General features: G+C 40.8%; 1 protein-coding gene across 15 annotated transcripts in view; it reads left to right on the top strand.

Annotated features, from left to right (window-relative positions):
- Lyrm1 (LYR motif containing 1) overlaps positions 1 to 14,652 on the top strand; it is a 56,253-nt gene that overhangs the window by 9,252 nt on the left and 32,349 nt on the right. For 6 of the 15 annotated variants that reach the window (XM_029479312.2, XM_021168742.3, XM_021168744.3 and 3 more), the window contains exons 2-4: positions 4,009 to 4,292; positions 8,546 to 8,638; positions 10,599 to 11,227. In XM_029479312.2, coding sequence (XP_029335172.1) covers positions 4,134 to 4,292; positions 8,546 to 8,638; positions 10,599 to 10,715 — 369 coding nt within the window. In that variant the 5' untranslated portion in view covers positions 4,009 to 4,133 and the 3' untranslated portion in view covers positions 10,716 to 11,227. Of the gene's footprint in view, positions 1 to 4,008; positions 4,293 to 8,545; positions 8,639 to 10,598; positions 11,228 to 11,658; positions 12,570 to 14,652 lie in introns of those variants that run through there. The other 9 variants (XM_029479314.2, XM_021168751.3, XM_021168752.3 and 6 more) reach the window with 4 other exon arrangements.

The raw sequence follows: 14,652 nt of genomic DNA, 5'->3' as shown, positions 1-14,652 counted from the left end.
ACTTTAAAAATTTTTTACGGGTGACTAATTTAGTATTTGGATCTCAAGCTTTCAGTACCATAAGATATTCTCATGTTTTCAGGAAACACTTGTTGAATTCCTAGTATATAACCTTTGTAGGTGCTGATAATTCAACAGTAACTAAGGTAGATGTAGTAACTGTCCCTGTAAAGACTAGAGCCTATTTGAGGGAAATAGGTATTAACAAACCAGAACTTGAGTGACGTATCCTGTAAAGAACAACTATCACTTAGCTCATTCCTAACCCAGTGTGTGGTTAAGGAGAGCCTAGGAAGTGTAAGGGGTTTTCTGAGACATCCGTGTTTTCATGAGGAGCTAAAGGATGAATAGAGAGATTGGTCAGGTTAAAAAAAAAAAAGCAAGATCAGGTCAGGTGTTGTGGCACGTGGCACATACCTTTAATTTCAGAACTTAGGAAGCAGAGGTAGATGGGTCTCTGTGAATCTGATGCCACCCTAGTCTACCTAAGACTCTTTTTTTTTCTTTGTATTTTCTCTCAAGAGCTGTGTAGTGAGACCTTGTCTTAAAAAATAAAGTAAAATGAATATGAAAATTAGTGAAGAGGGAAAAATATGGGTGTGTACCCCAAAGTCAAGAAGATCATAGTTTCCCCCAGCAAAGAACTGAAAGAAACCCAGTAGAAAAACAACAAACGATTCATTTTTCTCTCTTCTTGACTTTTCTTCCAAGACTTAGATGTAAAAGGCTATACCTGTTTGTGTACAAAAGTCCTGGCAGTCTTTTGCGACTTGGATTTCTGAGTCTCCTGATGTTGGAGAATCACCGCCTATCTTCCTTTCTGGATTAGTTCTTCAAGATACACACTAATTAAAGTATTTTCAAAATAGTCTTATTAAGTGGCAATTGTTAGTACTCATTACATTGAGTAACCTAATTGCAGGTATTGTGTGTCCTGTTATAGCTTATGATCAGAGTTCTTAAAGTAGTAAGAGCAAACCAATTAAAGCCGGCTTTGAGAAATTTGCTGGGTTTTGAATATGTTTGACCTTTGCTTTCCTCTGCTGGTATCTGAAAGTCAAGGAGGTTTCATCTGTTGATGACAGGGAAGTGAAACAGTCCTTAGTTGATGTCACTGCCCCTCACAGGAACTGACTCACATGTTTTCAGATGAAACCATAGAGTTTTAGGGAGAGCCTGAATCTCAGAAACCTGTTTCCTTACCAGGAAAAATATCATTGTCTCATCTGGGTCTTTCTTGCCCACAGTGTTCTCACTTGGTTTTTATGAATGCCTTTTAAGCATTGTTTCTAGGAAGCATTGTGGATGCTGTTGTGTATAACTTTAATCCTTTAAGATTTGGATGGGGAAAGTAGTGCTTTCAAGCTTTTCTTCAAATGGTTAAAAGTGCTTCACTCCTTATTGCTCAAGAAAAGTTACCAGGGTCAGGGGTAAATAAGAGGGGCAGTCAACTTCAAAGAAGAAATTCTATATAAGGTGACTTCCATGAAGAAATTTCTATATATGTATACAAATCCCTCCTTTTCTTACCATTCTTTGGTAGATGGGGTTCTCATAAACTTAAGGACCATCCTAAGGCATTCCATCCGCAGGTAGGGAGTTGGAAATGGATTGTGTTCCTAAATAGCAGCCTTCGAAGAGCCTCCTTCCCAATCCTGATAAACCTGTTTAGAAAAAAAACAAAAAAACAAAACCTCAGCATTCATGGATGTGTTCATGGATGTGCACCAGATCTGTCTTCCCAGCCTGTCCTCTTGTCTAGGGTAGCATATAGCTGTTATTTTAAATCTGACTAAGAACTCTAAGGAACACACACACACCTGTACCCCCTTCTTGGTATTTTCTCTCAAGTTTTACACATAGAAATATATATTTAGAAATAGACTGAAGTTTTACACAAGTTATAAAATGTCCATCAACAAAGTAGACATGTGTACCAGGATCTCTGTAGAGTGGATTGATCTGCAGCAGTGATATCAGAACTAGAGCTCAGTGTGACAATGCAAATTGCAAATAATTCAATGGACACAAAAATACAACTTGTAGAACATGTATGAAGTTCTAAGCTTGTAAAACTGTTTTGTATAACAAATGTAAAGGATTTATGTCAAATATAAAAAGCAGTCATAATGGTAACACCTTCAACCAAGGAAAAGACAATGTGCACAGTGGTATATGCCCTTAATCTTAACACCCTGGAAGCAGGGGGAGGCAGTTCTTTGTGATTTCAAGGCCAGCCTGGTCTACATAGAGAACTCTAGGCCAGCCAAGGGTAAATAATGAGATACTGCCCGCCACCAGGACGATTGCTTTGGAAGAGATCCAACAGGAGAATCAAGTGTTTCCATATCTTGTTCTTCAAGCCTTATTATATGTAGCTATTATGTTATTTTCCATCTTTGTGTGTCTGAAATATTTTATTAAAATAAAAGTAACAAGAATCTACAGAAAAGACACTGCTTGAAGTTGTGTACGCTGGTCGGTTCTCATGTGGGCACACCTTGAAGTTGTGTACGCTGGTCGGTTCTCATTTGGGCACACCCACTGGTAGTAGTTCCTAGAAAACGTCAGAAGAGTCAGACGCGCTTCTCAAAAAGCTCTTCACGTGTACCATTCTTACCGGTCAAGAAGGTAGTTTTGAGAAATGTTTTCTAAACTAAGAGAAGTTACAACTTTTCAGCCTCTGGGTAAAGCTGAGTCTTGAGTCTGCTTCTATTTGATTTATATGGTAACCACGGTTTCAAAAATGTTAACTATCACTTTAAGATTTCATGTTATAAAAGTGTGAAAAGCTACTGCTTTTTGGTTTTTTTGGTTTTGTTTTTGTTTTGTTTGTTTGTTTGCTTTGGTTTTTCGAGATAGGGTTTCTCTGTGTAGCCTTGGCTGTCCTGGAACTCACTCTGTAGACCAGGCTGGCCTCATACTCAGAAATCCGCCTGCCTCTGCCTCCTGAGTGCTAGGATTAAAGGCGTGCACCACCACGCCCGGTTCCAATGCTACTGTTTTTAAAGATGTATTTCGAGGTCACTGGAACTCATGATCTTCTTGCCTCAGCCTTCTGAGTGCTAGGATTAATAGGCCTGTGCTACCAGGCCTGGCCCTCTTACCTAGTCTTAAACTATCAAAAAGGCTGGCATCTCCAGATCCTCATTTTAGACAGTCTACTGCTGGTGAGCACTGTGTAACAAATACTATCTACTTGGTAGAGATAAGAGAATCAAGCTAAAAGCCAGTCTGGTTTATATGAGACTCTATCCTCTAAAAACAAACAAAACAAGTTGTGGATCCCCCATGGCCACACAGTGAGACCCTGCCCCAACAAAACAAATCAAGTATGCCTTCTAGGCATTCAATCAAGTCAGCCATGGACTTTTACCAGAATCAGAACTAAAATCATCATTTCTGAGGTATTCTGGTTGGTATGGTTTTTAAAAAATAATAAATGTAAGTTTGATCTTGCCATATTTGCAAAACTGGACTCCTAGGAAAGAGCAAATTACTGCCAGCTAAGGTCTGTGATTCTAGGACTCAAGAGGCTGAAGCAGGATGGATCATGAGCCAATCTGGGCTAAGCATGGCTTTCCTGACCAGACAGCACTAACTTCTAAGACTCTTGTCTTAAAAATCAAGAGGATGATAGCAGATAGAGATGTTGCCTTTAATCCCAGCACTTGGGAGGCAGAAACATGTGGATCTCTGTGAGTTCAAGACCAGCCTGATCTACAGAGTGAGTTCCAGGACAGCCAAAGCTACACAGAGAAACTTTGTCTCAAAAAAATAAAATAAAATAAAAAATCAAGAGGGTGGGCTGGGTGGAGATGGCAAGTGCCTTTAATCCCAGCACTCAGGAGGCAGAGGCAGGCAGATCTCAGTGAGTTCAAGGCCTGCCAAGGCTACAACAGAGAAACCCTGACTTAAAAAAATGAAGAAACAAAACAAAACAAAATGAGCAGATGGGGGGAGAAGAGCGAAAGAGTTATCTCACTGATGTTTCTACTCTGCCCACAGATCTGTGGAACAGGAGCAATAATTCCTAGACTCATTGAAAATCTTGACTCAAAAACTCTACATCTGTCTACTGTCAAACTGCATTTTTAGTAAATTTTCTTCCTCTTACTCTGGTGGGTCTAAAGATGACAGCAGCAACCCGACAAGAAGTCCTCTGCCTCTACCGAAGCATTTTCAGGCTTGCACGGAAATGGCAGGCAGCATCGGGGCAGATGGAAGACACCATCGAAGAAAAACAGTACATACTAAATGAAGCCAGAACACTGTTCCAGAAAAACAAAAATGTAAGTAGGCCCCATCTGGACATGGCAAGGAACAGAGAATCTTCGTGTGGTGTTTATTCATTTCTTTCTTACCTTAACTGAAGAATGCCCATCCAACTCCCAGAACCAGGAAGGGCCCAGAATGCAGCTTGGCTAGGCTTGCCAGTTTAGCCAGTACTAGAAAGTCAAGCCCAGCCGGAGTTTCCCTCTTTTGGATCAACCAGGTCTCAGTCCAGCCAGTAAATGGCTCAGCATCCTCAGACCCTGTGAGCCAGGTGACAGAAGTCATGCCAGTGAGAGAGTTCCTCACATCCTGATGACCAGCCACTCCCAGGGGTAGTATGAAGTAAAATGCTTTTTCTCTATTCATAAAGCATTCAAAGCCTTCTTGTTATAAACTCACTTTATAATATAGAAAAGACTCAGGACTCCTCCCATAACTGAGTAATAAGCTCTTTGGCCAACAGAGTGGTACTGTAAAAACCAAGGCTCCACTAGCTAGTTTAGCAAGAAGCACGTACCTGCACACCAGGCAGCTTCCCTTCATCCTGACAAAGCACCCAGCACTGGCTGGCTTTCCCTTGGGGAAACTGCCTGGCACTAGGATGAAAGGTGACTGTCGGTACCCGGCTCATCTTTGCCCACTTCTGCTTGATCTCTTCCAATTTAGCTTCACTGCTTCTCCCTACTGTATGTAGCCTGTGTCTTTCTGGCAGTTTCTCTACAGCACCTACCACCACTTGCATGCAGGCTAAAGGGCAGCCTCTGTTGTGGCCACTTTGAATACCTGCTCTTGGTTACTTTCTTTTTGTTTTTCTTTTGCTTTGCCTTGCTTTGCTTTGGTTTTGGGCTTTTTTTGGTTTTTGTTTTTTTGTTTTTTGAACAGGGTCTATTTAGTCCTGGCTATCCTAGAACTTATGTAGACTAGGGTGGCCTCCAACTCACATAGATTCCCTTGGCTCTGTCTTCTGAGTGCCTGGATTAAAGTCATATGTCACCACCCTTGGCCCAGCCTTTGTTTCTGACCACCCACCTGCTGGAACTCACCTCAGCCTAGTCATCTATTTTTCATCCAGACCCCCTAGCTGCTCCCCTCCCCTCTTGTTTCTTCTGTAGCTCCTGTCACCTGCTGCCAGGGTAAAACTCTTTATTCTTAGTCCTTATTAAAGTATCCCACCATGTGCTAAACACTAGACCAGACAATTTGGATATATAAAAAAATTAAATTAAAAAAAATAAATAATAAAAATATAGTCTCTCACAGATATTTTAGTTAAGTAAAAATGTAGAGGAATTAAAATTAAGACAAACTCCCATAATCTTCTGGGAACCCCAAAGCCTCCATACTTTATTGTGTTTGGTTTTGTTTTTTTAAATGTATTTTGTTTGTTTGTTTTGTTTTTTGAGACAGTGTTTCTCTGTGTAACCCTGGCTGTCCTGGAGCTCACTCTGTAGACCAGGGTGGCCTCAAACTCAGAAATCCACCTGCCTCTGCCTCCCAAGTGCTGGGACTAAAGGTGTGCGCCACCACTGCCCAGCTGTATTATTATTAAATATTTGTTTTAAATACAGTGACTGTATAGCCATGGCTGTTCTGTGACTCAAGAGAGCCACCAGCCTGTTTTAAGTGATGGGATTAAAGGTGTATATGTGCCACCACACCCAACCTTTACATTTTTTCATACATGTACACAATATATTTTTACAATATTTAGCACTAAACTTTTCCCAGATTTACCATATCTACCTCAACTTCGTGCCCTCTTTTTTTACTTTTTTAAGTAAAGCACCAAGTCAAGTTTGTGCTGCCCATGTACTCGTGGGTATGGAGCTGTCCACCTGAGTGTTTGACCTTCCAGGGGCCATACCCTTAAAGAGAACTAACTGACTTTCCTCCAGCAGCCAGTAGCTGTCAATAGCTCCTCAGATAGGGATGGGGCTCATGACTGCCTTTCCTGCCTGTGCTGGAATGTGGCCTGCTTGGTCTGGTATGGGTCTTATGCAGGCAAACACAGCTGCAGTGAATTCACAAATACAACAGGTCTGTCACATCCAGAAAACACTATTTTAAACACACCATCTTTTTAAGTTCAAACGAGATTATAGGCATGTGTCACTCATCTGGCTTCCTCTATGCCTTTTTGGTGTTCAAGAGGTGTTCTGTTCAGATGGTATCTTTGGTAGCTGAAGGCGGTGATATGACTCCATGAGTCAGGACCATGAGTATGGCCCTGACTGTGGCATATACCCAGTAAACCTGAGCAGACAAAATTGTCTGAGAACTAGTCAAGACTAGGTTTTCATTTATTTTAGAATAATTTTTAAGCCTTAACCTAGCCAAGGATGAGGCAAGGGTGGTGTGTCCATGTCAAAAAAAAAAAAAAAAATCATGCAGCATCCTGTGAATAGCTGAATTTGGAGAACTGTAGCCCAAGGTTATATAGATGATAGAGTACTGAAGTTTAAGAAGCCCCAACCCTCTTAGCAAAATCATTGTCAGGAGGCTTTTTCTTTCCCCGAGGTTCCTGATGTAGACAGAAACAGTTTACTATAACCCAGTTGCACTAAGACTTTAAGAATAATAATCCAAAGGTATTGTATTCATTGCTCTGAATCCCAAGCAGGCCAGTGGCAACATGAGAACCATTCCCAATGTCGATAGCAGCACTTAGCTTCTGAGGCTGCAGAGGTCAGGGAGTTGAGCCTCTGCCCTAAGGGACTCAGCTCAATTCTCTGTGCTGCTGTTCCTGGAACTCCAAGAAGCACCAGGGGACAAGAACTCCCTTGGAATTATCAAGCCACATGGGCCAAGACTTCAATTTGGTTGTCATCTAAAGCTGATGCAATCCTCGAACTACTTTGAAGCACTCACAAATGGATAGAAGATCCATGTGCTGTTCGTTGTTGGTTGATTGGTTGGTTGGGTTTTGTGTTGTTTTTTTTTTTTTGCATCCTCAGAATGAAAGTTTCTCTCCTTGATTTGGCCTTTTGTGTGTGTGTGTGGTTTTTTTTCCCCAAAAAATGAACATTTCATTCTTTTACTCAAAAATACATTATCACAATTTGAGTGATTTGCGATTTCAAAACTCCTTTTTGCCCCATACTAATGAGCATGGCAATTTATAGTTTAAAATATGAGGTAAACCATTCTCCAGTGTTGTCTTTTTGCTGAAAAGCCAGATTCCTTTGGAGCAATGGGTCTCAGCCTGTGGGTCATGACCACTTTTGGGGATCAAATGACCTTTTCATGGGCATCACTTAAGACCATGGGAAAGCACAGATATTTATGTTACAATTCATAACAGTAGTAAAATTAGTTATGAAGTAGCAACAAAAATAATTTTATGGCGGGGATGTCACTATAACCTGAGGAACTGTATTAAAGGGTTGCAGCATTAGAAAGCTTGAGGAGCAATGCTTAAGAGAGTCAGTATGGAGAGAGTGTGAAAAGCTCTCTCATTTGGTGTTGGAGGGGATGCAAATTTGCAGACTGTTGATGGAGACGTGAATTGGTGTAACTCCAGAAGGTAACTTGGGAATACTGTAAAAAAAAAAAAAAAAAGTATGAACCTGTATAACCCCTTTGTCTTAGCCTTCTCTGCTGCAAGAATTCATCTCTTAGATACATTAGCATGTGAGGAAAAAAATTGCAGAAAGATCTGTAGCAGAATTGTTTATAATGGGAAAAGGCTGAAAATAACCAACATGCTCATAAATAATACAGTGGTTAAATTATAATAAAGCCTGATGTTGAATTTTTGTAAATTTTCAGGAAGAGTAGTTCCTGATGTCTGAATACCAAAAGAGCTGGAAATTATGTTAATGAAAAAGCAAGACTTATAAAGATATCTCTATAAGAAAAGTCCAGGGCCAGTGAGATGATGGCTCACTGGGTAAAGGTATTTAGTGCCCAAGCTTGATGAGCTGAGCTCAATCCCTAGAGCTCAAAGACAGACAAAAGGAGAAAAACAACTCCACATGGACGCCATGCGAGCACCACAGTATGTGTGTAATGGATGTGCACACTCCCTGCTCTATACACACAAGATAATAAATGAGAAATATTTTTAAAAGGCCAATTCTCTGTATTTAGGTTTATATATTCATAGACTAACTTTGGAAGCATTCATAAGAAGGCTAACTGGAAAACAAGATAGGAAAGGCCTTTACCAATATTGAGTTTCCTCGGTAGTGAACTAAAAAGTTTAAGAAACTCTATAGTTTATATATTATTAGAAAGATACTAAATGTCTCACTTGTTTCCCCTTAACTAGCTCACAGACCCAGAGCTGATTAAACAATGTATAGTTGAATGCACCGCCAGGATTGAGATTGGACTGCATTACCAGATTCCTTATCCCCGACCTGTGAGTATGAGCACTGCCCCTGGTCAATGTAGGTCTTTCTAAGGATGTGTACCATGAGGGCTGACATTTACAGAGGAGCAAGAGCCATTTGAGGAAGCATGCTGGAAGTAAGTTATCCTGGCATGCCACTACCCATCACAGAAAATCACTGTACACACTGATATAATGCCTGGTCTCTTCTGGTGTAGCTTCCCGCAAGCTGGAAGGGGAAAGCAGCTCCTAGTTATAAAGCTACTCTTTGGACCTTCACCCATATTTTTATAGAAATGCATTTATTTTCTTTAGTATAAAAGGAAAGCTTTTTAGATACAAAAAAAGTAAAGTTCAGATATTAAAAGATTACAGAAAGTAAAAAGTGAAAATTTTCAAAAATTCTCACCTTTTGGAAGAGACCAATGTAGTTTTAAAATGTCCAGTTTTCAACTCTTTGACTTAAAAAAGCAGTTATTTTGATATTTTATCAGTTTGAGTTATTGCCTGGTAATATTAGTTTTACACACACACACTTTTTTTTTGTTTGTTTGTTTGTTTTTGTTTGTTTTCGAGACAGGGTTTCGCTGTACAGCCCTGGCTGTCCTGGAACTCACTTTGTAGACCAGGCTGGCCTCGAACTCAGAAATACGCCTGCCTCTGCCTCCTGAATGCTGGGATTAAAGGCATGCGCCACCATGCCCAGCTCACACACATTCTTTTATACATGAGATTCTAGGTATTTTTTTTTAACCTACTGATTTTATTTCATCTCTTCTGAGCATCTTTGTATACAGCTCTGCCTCAATCCTAAATGTTTGCATTGTATGATATTGTAAGAATGTGCACTCATTGTACAAGTCAGGGTTCCTCCAAGAAACGGAAGGAAGGAAGGAAGGAAGGAAGGAAGGAAGGAAGGAAGGAAGGAAGGAAGGAAGGAAGGAAGGAAGGAGATCGGAAGCTATAGATTGATAGATGGATGGATATAAACAGATCACACATTTATGGAGGCTGAACACCCAGGACAAAGCTAGTGACATAATTCAGTCTGATCTGGAAGGCCTAAGAATCAAAGGGGCTGATATAGAAATCTAGAGTGGAAGCAGAGAAAATGAGATGTCTCAACTCAAATAAGATGAGCAAGAAGCAAAAGAAGTGGATTCATCCTTTGCCTTTTTTCTTTTCAAGCCCCACTAGTTTGGAGGATGACCCTCCACATTGGGGAGGGCAATCTTTTGAATCTACCACTTCATCTTATCTCCAAGTACCCTCATACATACACCCAGAAATGATTCTTAATGAAAGTCAATCAGATTTACTCATAAAATTAGCCATGAGAGCCATACTGTGAGTCATACTGTAAACGTTTTCTACCTCAGTAAACATTTGAGTTGGCCCGTTGTGCATTGAACATCTTCGCACCCAAGCACCTTTTCTCTTTTTCCTTCCTTGGGTGCCCATTTTGCTGAATGGATCTGTAGTTCTTTTCCTGTGTCTAGGCACAGTGGAATAGATGGGTGCAAGCTCTAAACCAGATTCTGGCTTCAGATCCCGTTCCACCACTTCGTGTGTGACTTTGAACAAGCTAGTATTCAGTTTCTCTGAGCCTCCAGTTTTTTAATCTATAAAAATTATTTTAAAATGGCTTAGGAGGGGGGCTTGAGAGATGGCTCAGAGGTTAAGAGCACAGGCTGCTCTTCCAGAGGACCTGAGTTCAATTCCCAGCTGGCTCAACCATCTGTAATGAGATCTGGTACCTTTTCTGCCTGCAGGTATACATGTAAGCAGAATGCTGTATACATAATAAATAAATTAATTTTTAAAAAAGAAAAAAATGGCTTAAGAGGCTATCATAAGGATAGATCAGTGAATTCAGATATATGAACAGTAATGAGTCTGTGGTAGATTTAGCACTTAAAAACAGTAACTCCTCGGTGAATATAAGCTACACTAGTGATTAATGATTCTTCATATCATTATTCTCACTCAGATCCATCTGCCTCCAATGGGTCTCACTGCACGACGAGGTCGGGGACTTCAAACCCAGGAAAAACTGAGAAAACTTTCTAAACCAGTGTATCTGAAGTCTCATGATGATGTTTCCTAACAAAGAGGACACTTTACTTTTGAGAATGGTGAGCCAACTCAGTTTTGAATGTAAACCAGGCAATATACCCTTCTTGACTAGAAGCAAAACTACTACATTCAGACCTCCAAAATTGGTCTTAACCTATGACATGTGGCTGCAGGCATCCCTAAGGTTTTTCAGGGTCTTGCTTGATGCTTAAACTGATGACATTGTCTCTAGGGGTCATGGACTTTACATCTTCACTGAAGTTGTCCTTGGGAGCTATCTGCGGCCTACAGAGGAAGGCTGAAGGGAATTCTTGGGGCTGCCATCCAGTGTGCATCGGATGCAAAGGGATTAGCTAATTGCTGCAAGTTCACATGGCTCCAAAGCTACCCTTCTCCCCAAAACTTGAGGAACTTGAGGTTTTTCTGCAGGTTATTTTCATTTGCTTAAAACTGGTTTCTATATAGGCTTTTTTTGTGGTCTCCTGATTCTTGTAATTTCCAGATTTACCCACTTATAAAGGGCAGCTTTAGATTGATCATGTTTGTTGTTGTTTTGTTGATTTTTGTGAGAGTGTGTAGAGAGAATTGTTTTGAGACATGGATTTTCTATGTAACACTTGCTGGCCTAGAATTCTCTTTGTAGACTAGACTAGCCTTGACTTTGTGCCTGCTTCGGCTTCTTAAGTGCTAGAATTAGACATGTATCCAACTGATCATGTGACCTTTTTAATGGAAATATGGTATAACACCCTTCTTCTCCTTGACAAGATGAGTGTGTGTGTGTGTGTGTGTGTGTGTGTGTGTGTGTGTGTGTGTGTATCTTATTTTAAAGACTGGGATTACTTAAGATGAACTTAGGAATCTTCCATGCTCATGGATCGGTAAGATTAACATAGTAAAAATGGCCATCTTACCAAAAGCAACCTACAGATTCTATGCAATCACTATTGAAATTCCAACAAATCTCTTCACAGACATGGAAAGAGCAATTCTCAACTTCATCTGGAAAAACCAAAAGCCCAGGATAGGGAAAACAATTCTTAACAGTAAAAAATCTTCTGGGGGAATCACCATCCCTGACCTCAAGCCGTACTATTAAAGCAACAGTGATAAAGACAGCATGATACTGGCACAGAGACAGACACGTCGATCAATAGAATAGAATCAAGGACACAGGAATAAACCCACACATTTATGGACACTTGATTTTTTGACAAAGAAGACAAAGCCATACAGGGGAAAAAAAGAAAGCATCTTTGGTACTGGTCTAATTGGTGGTCTGTATGTAGAAGAATGAAAACAGATCCATATTTGTCACCTTGCACAAAGCTCAAGTCCAACTGGATCAAGGACCTCAGCATAAAACCAGATACACTGAATCTAATAAAAGAGAAAATGGGAAAGAGCTTCAAATTTCCTGAACAAAATACCAATAGCCCAGACTATAAGATCAACAATTGATAAATGGGACCTCGTGAAACTGAAAAGCTTTTGTAGGGCCAAAAACACAGTCAATAGGACAAATCGGCAACCTACAGATTGGGAAAAAATCTTCACTAATCCTACATCTGATAGAGGGCTAATATCAAATATATAAAGAACTCAAGAGGTTAGCCTCCAAAATATCGAATAACCCAATTAAAAATGGGGTACAGAGCTAAACAGAATTAACAACAGAAGAATCACTAATGGCTAAGAAGCACTTAAATTTTCAAAGTCCTTAGTAATCAGAGAAATGCAAATCAAAATGACCTGGAGATTCTACCTCACACCAATCAGAATGGCTAAGATCAAAGCTCAAGTGACAGCACATGTTGGCGAGGATGTGGAGAAGGAACATTCCTCCATTGCTGGTGGGATTGCACTGGTACAACTACTCTAGAAATCAATCTGGCAGATGCTCAGAAAATTGGAAATAGTTCTATCTGAAGACCCAGCTATACCACTCTTTGTTATATACCAAAAGATGCCCCACCATACCACAAGGACATGTACTCCACTATGTTCATAGCAGCCTTATTTGTAATAGCCAGAAGCTGGAAACAACCCAAATGTTTCTCAACCAAAGAATAGATACAGAAAATGTGGTTCAGTTATACAGCTATTAAAAACGAAGACATCATGAATTTTGCAGGCAAATGGATGGAACTAGAAAATATCCTAATAAATGCTAGAATCACAAAAAAAGAAAAGAAAAAGAAAAAATATCCTGAGTGAGGTAACCCAGGACCAAAAGGACATGCATGATATGTACTCACTAATAAGTGGATATTAACCAAAAAGTACAGGATACAACCCACAGAAGTATAACAGAAAGGCCCAAGTGAGGATGCTTCAACCACACTTAGTAGGTGGAAGACAATAACTATGGGAAGCAGGGGGAAGGAGGGACTTGGGTAGGAGAGGGAAGGGAGAGGAGAAAAGGGGAACAGAATCAGGTATGGGGTGGGAGGTGGGGGGGCAGGAGAGAAGCCCAGAGGGCCAGGAGAAGGAATAGAAATAAGCAGCCTCAGGGGCAAGGGAGGTGAGGGGACCCTCTAGAAAGTACCAGAGACCCAGGAGGTAAGAGACTCTTGGGACTCAATGGGGGTGACCTTAGCCAAAATGCACAACAATGGGGAGAGGGAACTCAAAGAGTTCACCTCCAGTAGATAGACAGGGCCTCAAGTGGGGGGATAGGGTTACAAGCCAGTTAAAATTTCTGACCCAAAATTGTTCCTGTCTAAACTACAGGGACAAAAATGGAGAAGACACTGAAGGAAATTGGGTCCAATGGCCAGCTTAAATTGGGATCCGTCTCATGGGGGTGCACTATGACCTGATACTATTACTGATGCTATGATGTGCTTACAGACTAGAGCCTGTCATAGCTGTTCTGAGAGGCCCTACCAGCAGCTGTCTGTGACAGACACACATACTTATACCCAACCATTGAACTGAAGTCAGGGATCCCTATGGTTAAATTAGGGAAAGGATTGAAGAAGCTGAAAGGAAGGGCGCCCACATAGGGAGACCAGCAGTCTCAACTAACCCAGACCCCAAGGAGCTCCAGGAGACTGAGCCACCAACCAGGCAGCATACATAGGCTGATCTGAGGCCTCTGGCACATATATAGCAGAAGACTGCCTGTTCGAGTCTCAGTGAGAGAAGACACACTTAATCACAGAGAGACTTGAGGCCTCAGGGAAGCAGGAGGCTTGGTGGGGTGAGGAGGCAAGGGGGAAGAGGAATGGGATGAGGAACTGTGGGAGTGGGGACCAGGAAGGGGGGCCAACAGCTGGAATGTAGATAAAATAAAAGAATAAAGAAAAAGAAAAAGAAGGTTGGGTGTACTGAGCCAACTAAGACCCAACTTGCCCATCTCCATCATTGTCCCTTTCTAAAGTGGCTCAAGGAAACAAAAGTGATTTTTGACTATGTTCAATTTTGCCTTACTCTACTGACCATTGGGAACTAGCTTTCCCACCAGCCTATTCTCTCAATAGAAGACCATTCTATTAGCTATGCCAATCTTTGAGAATCTTCTATATGACAGGAAGCTTTAATGGGGATTTTCTATGCCTAGCTTCTTTTCCAAAGACATATATACTATTATATAAAACATCAATTTGATGTCAAACTATGTAACATGGTTGGATGAGTGGATGGGTGGGTGGATGTATGGAATTTGTGGTGGGTTCACTTTGCAGCTTAGACTGGCCTTGACTGAACTCAAGGTCCTCCTGCCTGTCTTGAATGCTAGCATTACCATGCCCAACTTATGTGTCCTAGTATTAACACCATTTCCCCCTCTTTTTAAGTCAATTAAAGTTCTGTATCACTAACAAGAACTGAACATAACTGCTCAATAGTTAAAAAAAAAAAAACATCAAGGACTAGTTTGGTGATCAGGTCTGATGGTCATTTATGGTGTCAACTTGACCATACCTAGAATTAACTAAAACCCAAGCATCTGGGTACTGGTGAGG

The sequence above is a fragment of the Mus caroli genome, unplaced genomic scaffold (assembly GCF_978045245.1).
Source record: "Mus caroli unplaced genomic scaffold, Mus_caroli_1 scaffold_8, whole genome shotgun sequence".
NCBI lineage: Eukaryota > Metazoa > Chordata > Mammalia > Rodentia > Muridae > Mus > Mus caroli.
This window is presented reverse-complemented; position numbering and strand designations above follow the sequence as displayed.